The 16969-nt window shown below is 32.7% G+C and overlaps 2 protein-coding genes across 5 annotated transcripts in view; both read left to right on the top strand.

The window, feature by feature from the left end:
- LOC126707451 (uncharacterized) overlaps positions 1-16655 on the top strand; it is a 67101-nt gene extending 50446 nt beyond the window's left edge. Inside the window, exons 2-7 of one of the 4 annotated variants that reach the window (XM_050407097.1) lie at positions 12648-12685; positions 13932-14156; positions 14236-14412; positions 14517-14741; positions 14854-14982; positions 16134-16655. In XM_050407097.1, the coding sequence (XP_050263054.1) occupies positions 13944-14156; positions 14236-14412; positions 14517-14741; positions 14854-14982; positions 16134-16367 (978 nt within the window). In that variant the 5' untranslated portion in view covers positions 12648-12685; positions 13932-13943 and the 3' untranslated portion in view covers positions 16368-16655. Of the gene's footprint in view, positions 1-11667; positions 11813-12592; positions 12686-13931; positions 14157-14235; positions 14413-14516; positions 14742-14853; positions 14983-16133 lie in introns of those variants that run through there. The other 3 variants (XM_050407098.1, XM_050407095.1, XM_050407096.1) reach the window with 3 other exon arrangements.
- Positions 9220-11528, top strand: LOC126707450 (pentatricopeptide repeat-containing protein At4g19890). The gene has a single exon (XM_050407093.1). The coding sequence runs from the start codon at positions 9346-9348 to the stop codon at positions 11452-11454; it is 2109 nt and encodes a 702-aa protein (XP_050263050.1). The 5' UTR covers positions 9220-9345; the 3' UTR covers positions 11455-11528.
- Positions 16656-16969: the final 314 nt, after the last annotated feature.

The raw sequence follows: 16969 nt of genomic DNA, 5'->3' as shown, positions 1-16969 counted from the left end.
GATTTTCTCTAAGTTTTAACTTTATATATATATATATATAGACTAGTGTGTAACCTCGTACATATGCATGAGTACAATTATACACAAACCCAATTACACGATTCAAATTATACATTTTTTTATAGAAGAGATTTCTTAAATATATGTGGTATTAGCTTACAACTTTTTTAAACCATAAATTTCTAAAATATATAATGGTTTCTCATTATACACACACACAAGATTTAAAAGTTAATTGGATTTAGTCTTTTTGGTTTTTGCATCAAATAATTCACTTGCGACAAAAATTAAAAAATTAGATGGGCACATAGCGTAAAATTGGACTCTAATTGAAATTCAATTTACGCTCTATTTGTTTCGATGGAAAACTTTGTATAAAGATAGTTTTTTAGTATTTGGTAACATAAAAAAGATGAGTCAAAGGAAAACTATTTTTGGTCAATATAAAAAGTATGGCTTATTTTTAGAAATTGTTTTCCATTAAATTTTTTTAGAAAACAACTCTATCTCATAGCAAGCTAAATAAGGGAAATTAGGAGGTTATTTTTCAACTCATTTAAAATTGCTATCAAACATTGGAAAATGAGATAGTTTTATAAAAAATGCTTTTTGAAAAATGACTAATTTTCTTGAAAACATCATTTTTGAAACAAGTAGAGCGTTAGAATCTAACTGGACTCTCTCTCAAAAAATTTAGAATTTAATTGAATTTGAACTCTTTCATTTTTACATTTAATAATTCACTTGACACAAAAATTAAAAATTAAATAGAATACATGAAATCTAATTGGATTTTAATATATATATATATATATATATATATATATATTATATTGAAAATATGTAATCAAAGTATATGTAATCAAAGTAAAACTAGCCAAGAAGTTGTAGCAGCAAGTATATTAAACACAAAGTTGAAAGTAGTTGTGGGGCCCGACGACAGATGGGCCAGATCCACCTATTCACAGGAATACTTAAGGCCCAGGCCGAGGAGGATAGTAATCCCAGCCCAATAAACGCAAAGCACCAATGGGCCATAGAAGCCGCCGAGGAGGGTACAGCCCTCGGCTAGCCCAGAGCTACACTAAGCAAAGGGGTAAAAGCGGTATAGGGATAATCTTGTAAGAAATCTAAAATATCTAGGAAAGGCTGCCCAAACTACCTGTCCTAAACGGAGCTTTGTCTCTCACAGAGTCGTGTCTCTTTAGCCTACTCAACCACTCCCAACAACTCAGGTCTTAAGCTGATGGGACAAGTGTCAGGCTAGGAAAGTTCGACCCTACACGTGGACGAAGGAAATTGAATGCATGCTAATATAAAAGGAAAGTTTGCAACCTAAAGAAAAGGGGGGGGGGTTTCCGGAAAGAAAAAGGACCAAAAAGGGGTGAACACCTCGAGATCATGTATGAACAACTCGACAGATCCACAGCCGAGTAAACATGGCTTAGCCTTTCGATCCCACTCTCTACAAATGATATTGCACGGGTTCATTTACGTGCGAACCCAACCCTGTTGTGGTCCAACGTAAATCGTGTCCCTACAGTAGTTATTATTGAAAATAGACAACAATACTTACAACAATAGTAGTTACAGGATTTCAACAAGTACAAGGCTTGAAATTAGTTCTATTTTATCAAAAGTAGCATCTTCTGTGGGGGGAAAGCAGCATAATAATTAGGACTTCACCAGGAAAATATTGTAGAATTTTAGCCGTTGTGCAGGCCAGACAATATGAGAATTAGTCTTCCTCTAAATCAAGAGTGTCTTTTTCATCATGACCAAACAATTCCTAATTGTAGGGGTAATATGGGTTATTTGCAACAGATGCTTTGAAGGACAATTCATCTTCCGAATCATGATTATCAGCAGCTTCTTCCTCCTTCCATTTCAGCTTGAGGAGGGCATACAGAGCATCAGGATCCTTGCGAATGTCATCAAGAGGAGAACTTTTCTTTTTGGGCTTAGTAGAGGGCTTAACATGTTTAATAGGTGAAGTAGCAGGGGCATTGGCCAGTTCAGCTGCTTGTACTATGGAATGACTTAATCAGTATTAAGGGCATCAGTCGGGTAGCCGTCATAAGGGTCCCATGGAGGATCATCATTACATTCATGTTCATGATAAACAGCGTACTGGTTGCAGAATCCGCAATATAGAAGCGGCTCATACTCCAGAGTTTTTCCTGGGATGATGAAGCTTCTTAGATTACAATGTTCTGCAAACTGTATACGAGAAATGACAATAGCATAAGGTTTGGGACCAAAAACAAAAATTATTTATGTACTTCCTATGAAATGATAATCTTTCCATAGATTCTGAACAACATCAATAATTTGATTATTAAAATAATTTCTCCAGCATTCTGCAAGAGCATAAGGATCTCTGAAGGATAAATAAGAATTTCCTTCATGCCATTGCCCTTGGTAAGTGTATCCATTAATGAGAACTAGATGTTTTGAAGGCTGGACATTCATCCAATTATCTTTCTCCCATTTTGGCAAGGTGCTCCAGCATCTGATGGAAACAAAGGGACTATCAAATTTTTTAACAACTATCTAGATAATTTGCAGGAGCTAACTGGCTTGATCATGACTTGTTAATTTTATGAGTATGATAAAGCCATACTCAAACATTTGGGACAACCAATTAGGATCCCTGTCAGCATTGTCTGAACCATCTTCATAATTGACCAGAAGGCCAAGAAAGGGATGCTTCTTTTCATACACTCTGAGATTGCTCCGAAAGTGTTCTTCCCAATCAGCTTGTTCTTAGATGTCACTAAGATCATCCAAATTAGCAGGATCAGGGAGAGCGGTTGGAATAAGTATCTTGAAATATTCGTACCAGAGATCAAAAGATCTGAACATAGACTTGCTTTCTAAAATACAAAATTGTACTTCAGTTGGCAAGTTAGCAATAACACTTCTCAATAGAGAGTGGATCTCAAAACTCAATCTAGCATAATCAGTATCCATTATAGTCGTTATATCCTTTGAATGGATATCCTATTTGCCAAAGAGTTGACTTATATAGGCTTCATTAATAGAGTAGTATTGACCAGGTGAATTTCAAGTGTTTGAAGGGTTTTTTGGAAAGGGTGTAGTGTTTTAGAGTAAAAGTAGCATGGAGGTTGTCAAGGATAACTTTAATAGAATTTGGCAATTCTGTATAGGTTCCATTGTGGAATTGTAAATTTCTGGACAAAACTTCCTGCAAAGCAATAACCATGTCACTATTGGAATATGTCACCTCTGCCAGGACAAATTCCTGAAGGGATTTTGATCCTTTCAATTTAACCCTAGAGGATACGCCTTCATGCATTATAAAAGGAAATTTTGCTGAACTCCTTTTGTCTTGAGAATAGCCCTGTGCAGATGCTTTTCCCTTGTTCTTCCTTTCTGCCAAGGAAGTCATATTATTCCACTTACTAGTGGTATTTAGATTATCAATATGCTCCTTTTTCTTGCCAAAAGATATCAAGGCAAACATCATTTATCAAATTTTTTTGAAAATTATCAATTTTTGACTGTAGCAATTTATCAGAAAGCTATTCAACAATTTTCTTGTATCTAATTTCTTGCTTAAGGAAGTTTAGATGTTTGGTTTTAGCATGAATCAGATTTAAAGTATCATCAATATCAATTTCAAACTTTGAAGCAAATTTGAATTTTACTTTCTGTCCAAAAGGATCAGTAGTAATTCCATCATGCTCAACAAAAAAAGGATACAAAGCATTTATAAATGGAAGTCCAAGAATCACTTTATCAGTCATGTTTTTAACAAGAACAAAGGGAATCTTGAAACAGACATTATTATGACAAACATGAGCATTATTCAATTCATATTTAATCTTCATTTGAGTACCATTAGCAAAAACTAATCTTTCAGTTGATTTTTCAAAATATTTTGAAGGGATTAATCCTTCTTGGATACAGTTCATATTCACACTAGAATCAATCATAGCAATAACATTGAAATGGTAATCATGGGAAACAACAATTTTAGCTTTTGTAAACCATTTTGGAGGAAGCATCTTGTTAACAAGATTAAGTTGAGAATCATTAGCAATACCTTTATCAGAAAGAAGAGCCTATTAACTAGATTCATCTCCATCTTTGTGCTCATCTTGTTCATTATTAGAGTGATGTTTATCAAGGTTTTTATCAATTTTTAATCATAACAATTCTTGTTTAAGGTTATTGTTATTGCTTTTAATGATTTTAAATTCATTTTTTAATTCAATTATTTCTTGTTTAACAATAGTGATTTCATGTTAAAGGTCATTAACAGTCAAATATTTGGATTTCTTTTTATTAAATCTTTCCAAGGTTTCTTCAAAGCTTATTGTTGATTTCAGTTTTTTAACATTTTCATCTTTTATTAGATTTTTCTTAAGCTTATTGAGATACTCTTGTTTTAATTCAGAGTTCTCAATTTGGCTTATAAAAGTAATTAATAAACTTTCATTTTCTTCACTTTTGGTGAGAACATTAACAGTTTTAATAACATTGCAACAAGAATCTCTACAACCAATTTTAAAATTAGGTGAACCAGAAAATTTATTAGCAGATTGATAACAAGAATCAGATGAGGAAAAAAAATCATCTTCAAAAGAATCAGACAAATTGTTTGATTCAAGGATTCGGAATAAATCTTCTTGGTCTTTATCATCAATATTTAACATGTTAAACTTACTTTTTAACTTACTAGGTTTTGTTTGCAGTCTTTACTGTAGTGTCCAGGTTTACCACATTTAAAACATTTGCCTTTACCTGATTTCTGTTTATCATATTTTTTAGAAACATTTTTCTTTTTAGAATAAAAATCATTGTGTTTAACAAAGTTGGTTATGTATTTTTTTATATTTTTTATGGTTATAATTTTTGTAACTTTTATCACGTTTTTTTACTTTTTACCTGGACGAAACAACAGGGGGCAAACTATATTGTTCACAGAAATTACCCATTTCACATTTAGCTTTTCTTTTATTCTTTAATTGGTGTTTTAACAGTTTTTCATCATTGCACATATTAATACCAAGTTTTTTAATAGTGCTTAGAATAACACCATAAGTTAAATTATCATAATTAATAGAATCGTTTTTTCCAATTGATTCTTGTTTTACCTTATGAGCAAAGATAGGAGGCATACCATCAATAAACTTTTCTTTCCAATAAGGCTTGTAGCAATCTTTCCAAAGCATAACTCTGGAAATAAAAACATCTTGGTACCATCTGTAGTTAGACATATTAGGAAATCTTAAATTGTTTAGATAATCAGAAATTCGAGACGAAATATTAGATGAAGTACCAACAAAGTGTTTGAGAACAGATAGATTAAGGTATTGACACCATCAGGTATACCTTGACCAATACTTTCATAAAAAAATAGGCAAACCTTCATCATTCTTTTTAACAGCTGTTTTAATAGATTCTTTGGAATCTTCTGTGAGATATGAGTCTCATTATCCATGAAGAGTGCCAAAAAATCCAGTAACAAGAAGGTCAACAATTTCAAGGTGGTCAAGATTATGGTTATTCATATAAGCAATTTCAACCATAGACATATGACCCATTTTATTAATGATTTCCTGTTCAGACAAACCATTACTATTCTATTCATATATATATATATATATATATATATATATATATATATATACTAGTTGCTAACCCGTGCTATGCACGGGAACCTTCCTATTTGTGAGGTAAACTAAAGTAATTTTATAAATTCTTAAATTGATTAAGAAACTACACTATTGCATGATTTGCTCTTGTATGACTTCAATTTGTGTTACAATTTGATGAAAAAACCATTACTTGAACATGCAATGGCTTACCAAAAATTTGTTTGTCAGACAGTTTCAGAAACTGCAAAAAAGAAAACTCAAAAATTCAGATATTAAAACTTTTGAAAGACCAAAAAATTTTTAAAAATTAGATGATTCACTACTTAGAAATTATTCAAACAAAACAAAATATATATGACTAAATAATGGAGAAATATAAGAAAAAGATGGATTACATTCAAAAGAATAATCCATGACTATAACTGTTGAAAGGAATCAAAAGATTCAGAGCCTATATATATGTATATATATACACACACACACACAATAGAGAAATATAAAAGAAAGACGTGTTACCATCGAAAGAATAGTTCAGATGTTAAAACTTTTAAAAGACTAAAAATAATAAAGAATCATAAGATTTACTTCCTATAAATTTTTGAAACAAAAAAAAAATGTATATGATTACACAATAGAGAAATATAAAAGAACAAGTGATTACCTTCAAAAGAATAATACAAGGTATAGTCATTGAAATATGTTAAACATGTTCAAATATTGCAAAAACTAACACAAATTCAAATATTAAAACTTCCAAAATGCCAAAAAGATATATAATTAAAGAATAAGTTATTGAAACAATTCAAAAGAGAAATATAAGAAAAAGAAAAAAGTACACAAACCCATAAAACAATAAGTTTTAAATTTTAATGGGTCTAAACTTTAAACGATGAAAAACCATAAAATAATTTTTTTTAAATTACATGAAAAACCATAAAATAAATTTTTTTAAAAATTTTTTTTAAACAAAGTAGAGGAGAAGAAAATAACAAAAGAAGAGCTCATACCTATACTCAGCTTTAAAAAAAATATATTGGGGTTTGCACTGTTTTTATAGTGTTCATGATTAACCTTGCAAATTTGGAGATAAATGATCAACTTTCGAGTTTGAATTTAAGTTTGACTCTCTCTCTTATGTATTTGTGTATAAAAGAATACACAAATTTGTATGATTCAAGGAAAAGATGTAGATTACAAAGAAAGTATCAAAATATTCTCATAAAACCCAAACTCTAAAGAGCTCTCTCACCACAAGGAGAAGCCTTAATTTTCCTGAAGTAAATTGTCTCAGCATGAACTCTATTACATTACAAAATCAATGTTGAGGCACAAAACATGAGTGTGTGTGTGTGTGTGTATATATATATATATATATATATATATCCGTGGAGCATAATTATGGAATCCAAGTAGGACTTTTTTTATAAGCATCCAATTAGGACTTGGATTGCTTAAGTTGGCAAAAGTATTTTATATGGATTTCTAATCTATATATATATATATATATATATATATATATATATAACCAAAGTCATGAGATGCACCGTATAGTTAACAAATGTTAAATATTTTCACTTTATTCAATGTTACAATGAGTTAAAAAAAAATTTAAAAAAAAATCAGAGGATCTAGAGTTAGAAATTAATGAAACAAAACAAATATATATATATATATATATATATATATATATATATATATATAATCATACAATAGAAATATATAAAAGAAAGATGGGCTACCCTAAAAAAAAATTACATGCCTATACTCTATAGTTGTTGAAATCTGCCAAACAGTTTTAGACATTGCAAAAAATAATCCAAAAATTTAAAAATTTAAACTTTTGAAAGGCCAAAAAATTTAAAGATTCAGAAGATTTTAAGCTTAGAAATTATTGAAACCAAAAAGAATAATAATATATATACACACACACACAATTGATAAGTATAAGAGAAAGATGGGTTACTTTCAAAAGAATAGTCCTTATAGCTTTGCAAAAATTACATTCACAATATAAGGAAAGACATGACATATTTTCAAAATTTAAAAAAAAAAAAAAAAAAAAAATACATGAGCCACATCTACATATGCATATTTTCTAGTTTCCACCAAACTTGAGAATATGTAATAAAATTTTTGCAAGGAGAATATATATACCTATTGGAAAGTCATGCCTAATTGTTGGAATTAAAGTTGGGAAACCTTGAATAATATGTATAATTCTCTTCCTCAAGTCCTATATTGTAACAATTGTATTTATATGTATCATACGCATTATAGTATTAGTTTATATACGAATAAGAAACCTTAATTAATAGACATAGCTTATACATATATTTTAGTAAGAATATGCGTATATTTGATATGTAACAATTATTTTAAATATCATATATTACATTAGCTTTCAATAAGTATAAGGTTATTCTAAAAAAAATAAGAATAAGGTCGAAAGAGTGAAATTTGTGAATTAAATTAATTGGTGGTGTTCCCATAAATTTTTTTTTTTTGAAGTGTCAAGTTCCTTTTGTGAATGCTACTACTCTTCCTACAATTCGGCACTTTATGAATTTATTTTCTCAATTTTTCCTAACTATATTATTGAATCCAAACAATTTTAGTGTTTCAACATAGCCAACCAAGACCTCATAAATCTAGATTCCTAAGCAAATGAATTAAGATTCATAAGCAAATCTAAATATCGCTCAAAAGAATGTATTAATTCTGAAAAATATGCCAACACCAGCAAAAAAAGGACAAAAATTTCAATTCGAAAAGAAATTTTAATTGGAAGAAATTTGTAATGATATGGGAGGAAAATATGGAAAAATAAATAAAAGTCATATGCTAACCTCCATGACCATCATAGACACCAAGGAAGGGTGGAACTATCCAAATTTGGATAAGTTGCATGCTACAAAAGAAAAGAAAACATGGTAAAATAGCATAATCTATAGAAAATCATTGAGATTATGAGTCCACTCAATAGAACCATTGAAAACACAATCCAAAGAAGTCATTGAAAAATACAAAACAGATTTTGGCAAGCAGTGTTTACGAAATAGAAGGAAAACAAACAAAATATAAAAAATTTCAAACTTATTTATAAATTAGAACACCCAAAATCCTTTTCACATAATCACAAAAATCAATATCTTTGTGAAGAGAGGCCAACCCCATCTCCATGAATGGAGAAAAGGCCGTGTCGAATTGAAGGAGTTTTTCCCTCACATTGATATTTGCTTTCTACATTGCCTTAGTCCCTAAGTTCAGGTTTAGGTTTAAATAACACTTACGTTTAGGTCCAGGTACATTTAGTTTTTTTTTTTTTAATATTATATTTAAATATTGTGCTGTGAAAAATGGTAGAAACTTCAGAGATTTTGATTATATATATATATATATATATATATAGATGATTTGGCCCAAAGTCTAAAGTGCGAGTTTCTTCATTCATCAAAGAAAAAAAAAGTGCGAGTTTCTTCATTCTTGTACTCAGTCCAATACTCAACAGTGTGGCAGCCAATCGCCAGTTTCTGTCTCTCACTACATTGTTTTTTTTTTTTTTTTTTCTTAGGTCGTCGGAAAGAAAGGCAAGAGTCTTTTGTCTGTGTTGTACTGAAAGGCAGACGAGTCTTTACTCACCCAAAAACAACACGAGGCCACAAACCCATCTTTTGTTTTACCTTTGAAATTTGAATGAATCCCATGAACACAACTTCAAATGGTTTCCTTTTTATTTCTTCTCAAATCCCATAGCTTTCAACACAAAACACCAATCCCCATTTCACTCTTCTTCACTCTCAGAACACTTTGTACCAATCAACAACATGACTTTTGCACCATTCCAACACAACCCAATTCACCATCACCATCACCATCTCATTCACTTGTTAGAACTGTTTGTTCATTGGTCTGTGACTCTTACTACCAACAACCCCACTTCACAACCTCACCCCCAAACATTACCCTTCACCTAAATGCTGAGTCTTTAACTCATGAACATGCCATTACAGTCGTTGCTTCGCTTGCTAGCGAGGCGGGTTCGATGGTAGCATTAAGTTTCTTCTATTGGGCAATTGGGGTTTCCAAGTTTCGCCATTTTATGCGGCTTTACATAGTGTGTGCAGTGGCATTGATTGATAATGGAAATATGGTGAGAGCCCATGAAGTGATGCAGTGTATGGTGAGAAATTTTTGTGAGATTGGGAGGTTTAAGGAGGCTGTGGATATGGTTATCGAGATGCGGAATCAGGGGTTGGCGCGGAGTACTCATACTTTGAATTGTGTTATTGGAATTGGGTGTGAAATGGGTCTTGTTGAATATGTAGAGAACGTGTTCGATGAAATGTGTGTGAGAGGGGTGTCTCCTGATTGTTGTAGTTATAAGTTGATGGTTGTTGGTTATTGTAGGATTGGTAGAATTTTGGAGGCAGATAGGTGGTTGAGTAAAATGGTTGAGAGAGACTTTGTTGTGGACAACGCGACGTTGACGTTAGTTATCACTGCGTTTTGTGAGAAGGGTTTTGCAAATAGGGCGTGTTGGTATTTTGATAAGATGATTGAGATGGGTTTGACACCGAATGTGATTAATTTCACTTCTTTGATTCATGGGTTGTGCAAGAAGGGAAGCATTAAGCAAGCGTTTGAAATGTTGGAGGAAATGGTGAGGAAAGGTTGGAAACCTAATGTCTACACCCATACAGCGTTGATTCATGGGCTTTGCAAGAAGGGATGGACTGAGAAGGCTTTTAGACTATTTCTTAAGCTTGTCCGGAGTGATACTTACAAGCCTAATGTTCACACATATACAACTATGATCGGTGGGTATTGCAAAGAGGAAAAGTTGAACCGTGCTGAGATGTTATTGAGTAGAATGAGAGAACAGGGATTGGTTCCCAATACAAATACATATACCACTCTCATTGATGGCCAATGTAAAGCAGGGAATTTTGAAAGAGCATATGAGTTGATGAACATAATGAATAATGAAGGTTTTGCTCCTAATATCTGTACATATAATGCAATTATTGATGGCCTCTGCAAAAAGGGAAGGGTTCATGAGGCTTATAAATTGCTGAAGAAGGGTTTTCAACATGGATTGCAAGCTGATAGAATTACATATACTATCCTCATATCAGAGCATTGCAAGCAAGCAGATACGAAGCAAGCCTTGGTGTTTTTCAATAAGATGGTCAAAGCTGGCCTTCAACCCGATATACGTACATATACGACATTGATTGCTGCCTTTTGTAGGCAACGAAGATTAAAAGAAAGCGAGAAGTTTTTTGAAGAAGCTATCATGCTTGGCCTGGTCCCAACAAAGGAGACTTATACATCCATGATATGCGGGTATTGTAGGGATGGGAACATTAACTTGGCTGTAAAATATTTTCATAGGATGAATGATCATGGCTGTAAACCGGACAGTATTACTTATGGTGCTCTCATAAGTGGGCTTTGCAAAGGATCTAAGTTGGATGAGGCTCACCGGTTATATGACATCATGATAGACAAGGGCCTATCCCCTTGTGAAGTTACTCGGCTGACATTGGCTTATGAGTATTGCAAAATAGATGATTCTGCTACTGCCATGATAATATTAGAAAGACTAGACAAAAAGCTGTGGAGCCGAACAGTTAATACCTTGGTCAGGAAGCTTTGTAGTGAGGGGAAAGTGGGCATAGCAGCTTTGTTCTTTCATAGAATATTAGATAAGGACCGTAATGTGGATCGTGTGACTTTGGCAGCGTTTATGACCGCATGTTATGAAAGCAACAACTATGCTCTTGTTTCTAGCTTGTCCGATAGGATCTCTAAAGGAATTGGTTAGCAGCCATTGTTTAATCTAGATGGGTGAATTCGTTGTGTTGAAAAGCTGAAATGCTAAAGCAAGTTTCAATATTTTGATCCTTTTCCTACTGCTGATGGTTTAAAAGCTCCAGAGCCTACCAGCGTGATAAGCCAGTGCTTCATATTATATATTTTGTGGAGTTCCGTTGCCATGTACTGTTTTAAGCCATTTCAGGATAGCAATCAAAATGTGTTCAAACTGCATGGAATAATTGCAGGGATTGGCCAGAGGTGTCTTCTTCTTAAGTGTATCCCTTTTTGAGTTCAGGTTTGAACACCAACGGATCTTCTATGCCCACAATAACTTCAGTGTGTATGACTAGGAGATCTTCATTAAGGTAAGAACCAAAAACCTTTGCAGGACTCTTAACTGGGGCAGGAATTTTAGATTTAAAGTGCTCCATTTTTCTCTATTTTGCAATTTTGTTACCAGCTGTAAATGTTCCCCAATTCTTTGAAACCTCCATATCTTTCCAAAAATAATATAAAGTTCCCATTCAGTTTGGATCACAAAAATTTGCTATTGTTACGACCTAAAAAAATGACCTTTTGCTCATTGCTTCACTTCAAAAGCTGCTTTTACACTGTTTTAGCCACACAAAAAATATATATATATATATATATATATATATTTTTTTTTTTTTCTAAAAATGGACTGAAATATTTTTCTAAATCATGTTTTTAACCTTTAATTTTAAATCAGATCTGAATTGTAGAAATTATAAAGTTCTAACCATCCGAAGTTGACAAAAAGTGGTAAACAAATTGAATTTTCTCTCTATATAATTTGAATTTTTCTCTGTATAATTTATTTGACCAGCATGACCAATGTGCGATCTCATACTTAATTAAGCTAAAACTTCACAGATGAACCATCTACGTCTATAAAATGATAAATTACCTTATATATTTCATTTGTTTACAGACATGATTTCTATAATCATGATCAATTCATATTTATTTAATATTAATGATGGAACAATATCAAAAGTCTAAACCACTCACTATCATTTTAAAAACTCTATAAAAAATGAATATTTCCATTCAAAAGTTTATTGATACCTTTGCTGATAAGTAAACAAAGACTCAACAATAAAATAAGCCCACTTGGCCGCTTTCTTTTATTTGATCCTATGATATCCCTTTTCCACAAACCCATCTTAGTATTTGGCACCAAGAAGCAGCAGCTCATCCAGCAAGTCCCTTCCAAGGTAGAAAGCTTGCAAACTCCCGTTTATTTCATTATTTTATTCTCCCTGCCATGTTAGCTTATACTAACTTCTTGTTACTTCTGGGTGTTGTTCAACTACTCTAAATGACCAGCTGCTCAAAAAAAAAAGAAAACTGAGAAAGGAACTGTTTTCATGAAATTTTCTTACTTGGGTTTCCTAGTACTAGAATTATAATATTTGACTCTGAGTTATTTGATTGGGTACTAATTTATGATCTGGATTCAAAATCTTGTAGCTGTAAAGGAAGTTTTTTGGTTCTGATCCATATGTTTTAATGGGAAAATATTTGGTTGAGAACTTTGACATGAATATGATTTCAGACCCATATATTTTAATGGAATTTTACAGCTGATGATGGGTAAATTTTTTTATAATGTTTGGTTCTCTGCATGAATAACATCTCACAACCATAAATGTTACCTTTTTAGCTGTAAAAATGTAATCTTTGGAATGTTTTCCAGCAAAATAAAATTTGGTTGCTGATTTAAATTCCCACATAAGAACATGGTCTGGCTCTGTTATTGCAAATAGAGAAGGATGCTGGGAGTTTTGTGGTCTGTGGTGTATATAGTCCAACTGGGAATGCTTGTTGCAAAGGAAACTACAGATAACCTGTGGGTTCTTCTTGATGCATTTGTAGTTTCATGGATTCTCATATTCACTGATTCATTGAGAATTTTAATACCTTTGTTGGCAAAACATGTAACCATTGTTTGAACATGCATGTAACAGCACATACCCTGTTGGGTTATACTTGTATAGTTTTTGTAACCATCCAAAATTTTAAAAATGTGACTTGTCCCCCAGGATCTCAAGCAAGCAGAAAGCAAGTGATCTTATTATGTATAGTAATCCATGGTATACAATGTTTTGGAGTAAATTTTACTTTAGATGTCACTAATTTTATTCATATGAAAGAAATTATTTTTTTACTTGTATGGGGTTCAATAACTGTGAAGCAAACTAGTGTTGCAAACAAAGCAGAAAAATTGCTATGAGATGGCAAAATCTATCAAGCCTCTTCCTTAGGAATTAATTGTTCTGTGCAAGATTCTAACTTTGTATTTCTAGTTTCATTTTTTTTTCCTATAATATAACTTTTCAGCCATCCCTATATACATAGTAATTGGTTATGATATTCTAACCATAGTTATAAGTTTCTACAATTTTGACCATATTTACTTCTGGAAGTAATGATATACTTCTTTTTTTATGGATTCTTCAGCACTTCATTCAAATGGCTCGATCTTCACTGGATGAGATGTCAGATTCTGGTGCTTTCATGAGAACTGCATCAACATTCCGTAACATTATTTCACGAGATCCAAGCTCCCTATTTCCAGCAGAAGTTGGAAGGTATCATCTGTATATATCATATGCTTGCCCTTGGGCTTCAAGGTGTCTTTCATACTTGAAGATTAAAGGACTTGACAAAGCCATCAGTTTCACGGTCAGTAAATCTTTTAGTGCTTTTCTTAGAGATGGAATCAATCTTATGACCAAATCAATATTGTCTGTTTGTTGTTCAGTCAGTTAAACCCAAGTGGGAAAGAACAAAGGAAACTGATGAGCATATGGGGTGGATTTTTCCTGCTTCGAATACAGAGGAACCAGGAGCTGAAAGTGACCCTTTGAATGGAGCAAAAAGTATTAGAGAACTTTATGAGCTTGCCAGTACAAACTACTCTGGAAAGTACACAGTTCCTGTATGTTACCACATGTCCTCCTTTCCAATTTTTCCTTTTTTTAACATGAATTATCTAAGTTTGAATCTTTTATGCTATTTGATAGATTTTTTGCTCTATATTAGGTTCTATGGGATAAGAAACTCAAAACAATTGTTAATAATGAGAGTTCAGAGATTATCCGCATGTTCAACACTGAATTCAATGACATAGCAGAGAATACAGATCTAGACCTCTATCCTCCTCACTTGCAAGCCCAAATTGATGAGACTAATGAATGGATATACAATGGGATAAATAACGGTGTCTATAAATGTGGGTTTGCAAAGAAGCAAGGACCTTATGAAGAGGTATGCAATTGTTCATACCACTGTCTTGAGGCTAAATGGGGCTGGCTTGTTATGAAAGTATTCTCCCAATGACTGCTGTTTTTAAGCATCTTAATGATCCTTTCATCTGCAGGCTGTGAAACAGTTGTATGAAGCATTGGACAAATGTGAGGAGATACTTGGCAGGCAACAGTACATATGTGGGAACATGCTGTCTGAAGCAGATATTCGGTTGTTTGTCACTCTCATAAGATTTGATGAGGTATTGATATTTATTTTATAAGCATGGACTTTTGACTGTTGGAATAAGCATGGACTATGACTTTTCCCTGTTGCCTCTAGCACACAGCCTGTGTGCTTTTTTTTTCCTTTTTCTCTGTATTTTCTTACATCTTTTTTCAATGAAGTTTATTACTTATGAGAAAAATATATATATTAAGAAATGTCAGAGTCTTCTGGATAATTTTATAAAGTTTCAAGAGATATTATTCGTCAAAATTAGTTGAATTTCAAATAATATTAGTCTTTCAGAATTCACATAGGACTAGTGGCTTTCCTAATTCTGTCTTTCAAGAAGCAAAATGGAATGTTAGTTTTTAGACTTTCTTCTTGTTGATCACTTTTAGAATGATTCATGAGAGAATTGCTTTTTAGTTTTTAAGTGAAGTGCCCTTACACACAATACCTTCAAATTGTTGTCAACTTGCAGTCTTTCTGAACCCTTGCACACAACACGCATCTTTTCTTTTTCCTGCCTAACTATAGGCGTTGTTAGATGCAAATATAGCTTTTTTCATGTAGTCGGACTTTATTTGATTGCAATCAAATAAAATCCGACTACATGAAAGAAGGCCATAAAAACCTTTGAATGTAAAATACCACTGGACTTATCATTTGACTATTTTGATTCCCCCCCCCCCCCCCCCTCTTCCATGGCGTTGTCCTATTAGAAGCTGCATATGTAAAATTACCATAGCAGCCCCATATATAGCTGTTTGTGATTACCAAATTGTCTTCTTTAATTACTTACCCAAAAGGAAAAGTTATATTTAATTCCACATAGCCTTTTGCATTTTATTTAAATGGTTTGTCCAAAATACCTTAGCTACTGTCATGTTTGAAATTTTGTTTATGCCTTGATGGGAAAAGTCATGATATGAGGAAATTGGGGTAATTTTGAGAACGAGAGTAAAAGCTATTTAACTCTAAAATAAGGAACCATTGGTGATTTTCCTTTGTTATTATGCTGGGCCTAGAGAAAACTATGGCCATAGGTACAGGATCTCTTTGGCCAACCTCCGTTATGTCTGGTATTGGCTTTGTTTTTTCTTTCTTGGTCTTGCATGAAATTTTGGCATTTGTCTCTCTCAGATTCTTCAAGTATCTTAAAAATTTGAGTTCGTATAATGACAGGTTTATGTTGTCCACTTCAAGTGTAACAAGAAACAGTTACGTGAGTACCCGAATCTGTTTAATTACACCAAAGACATTTTTCAGATCCCTGGCATGAGCAGTTCAGTCAACATGGAGCACATCAAGCGACATTACTATGGAAGCCATCCTTCTATCAATCCATTTGGGATCATTCCGCTTGGCCCAGATATTGACTACTCATCTCCTCATGACAGAGAGCGGTTTTCTACATAGATTGTATATAATTTCAGATCATAAAATAAATTTTTAGAATCTTGAATTCATATGATTTTGCTGTTATGTATGGTCTAGCCATTTCAGTAAATGCCATGGTCTGTAGAGTAGTAGTTATTCAGCATAATGGATGGTGTTGGCCACCAGCAAACTTTAGTGACTAAGTTTGATCTGGCTGGAAAGGTTGTACCTGCTATTGACATGTACTTTCTTGCTATCTTACAAAGATTCTGGTAAAAAATCACTTTGTACAACATCTGGGAAAGTATAGAATGCAACCTTTCTTCAGTTTTTTGGTCTTACCTAATTTGGTCTTCAAGGGCTATTCCTAGACATGGCTCTATTATAGGTTTGTCAATCCCTTTGGCATCAATTTATTTGACTTTTTGCTAACCATTTGTTTGTTAAAATGTGGGTTTCAAGTATACTTTTACTTTTAAAAATGGAAGCTTTAAAAAGATGGACACGAGCAAAATAGATTGAAAACTAAATGAAAAAAATACATGACATACGGACATAAGCAACTATATAAATACTAGGGGCTGTACAGGAAACTTTTACACGTTTCCTATATAGCCTGTTTGTTTACGACATGAATGAGA

Source organism: Quercus robur, chromosome 11 (assembly GCF_932294415.1).
Source record: "Quercus robur chromosome 11, dhQueRobu3.1, whole genome shotgun sequence".
Taxonomy (NCBI): Eukaryota; Viridiplantae; Streptophyta; class Magnoliopsida; order Fagales; family Fagaceae; genus Quercus; species Quercus robur.
The sequence above is the reverse complement of the archived record's forward strand: the minus strand, read 5'-3'. Positions and strand labels throughout refer to the sequence as shown.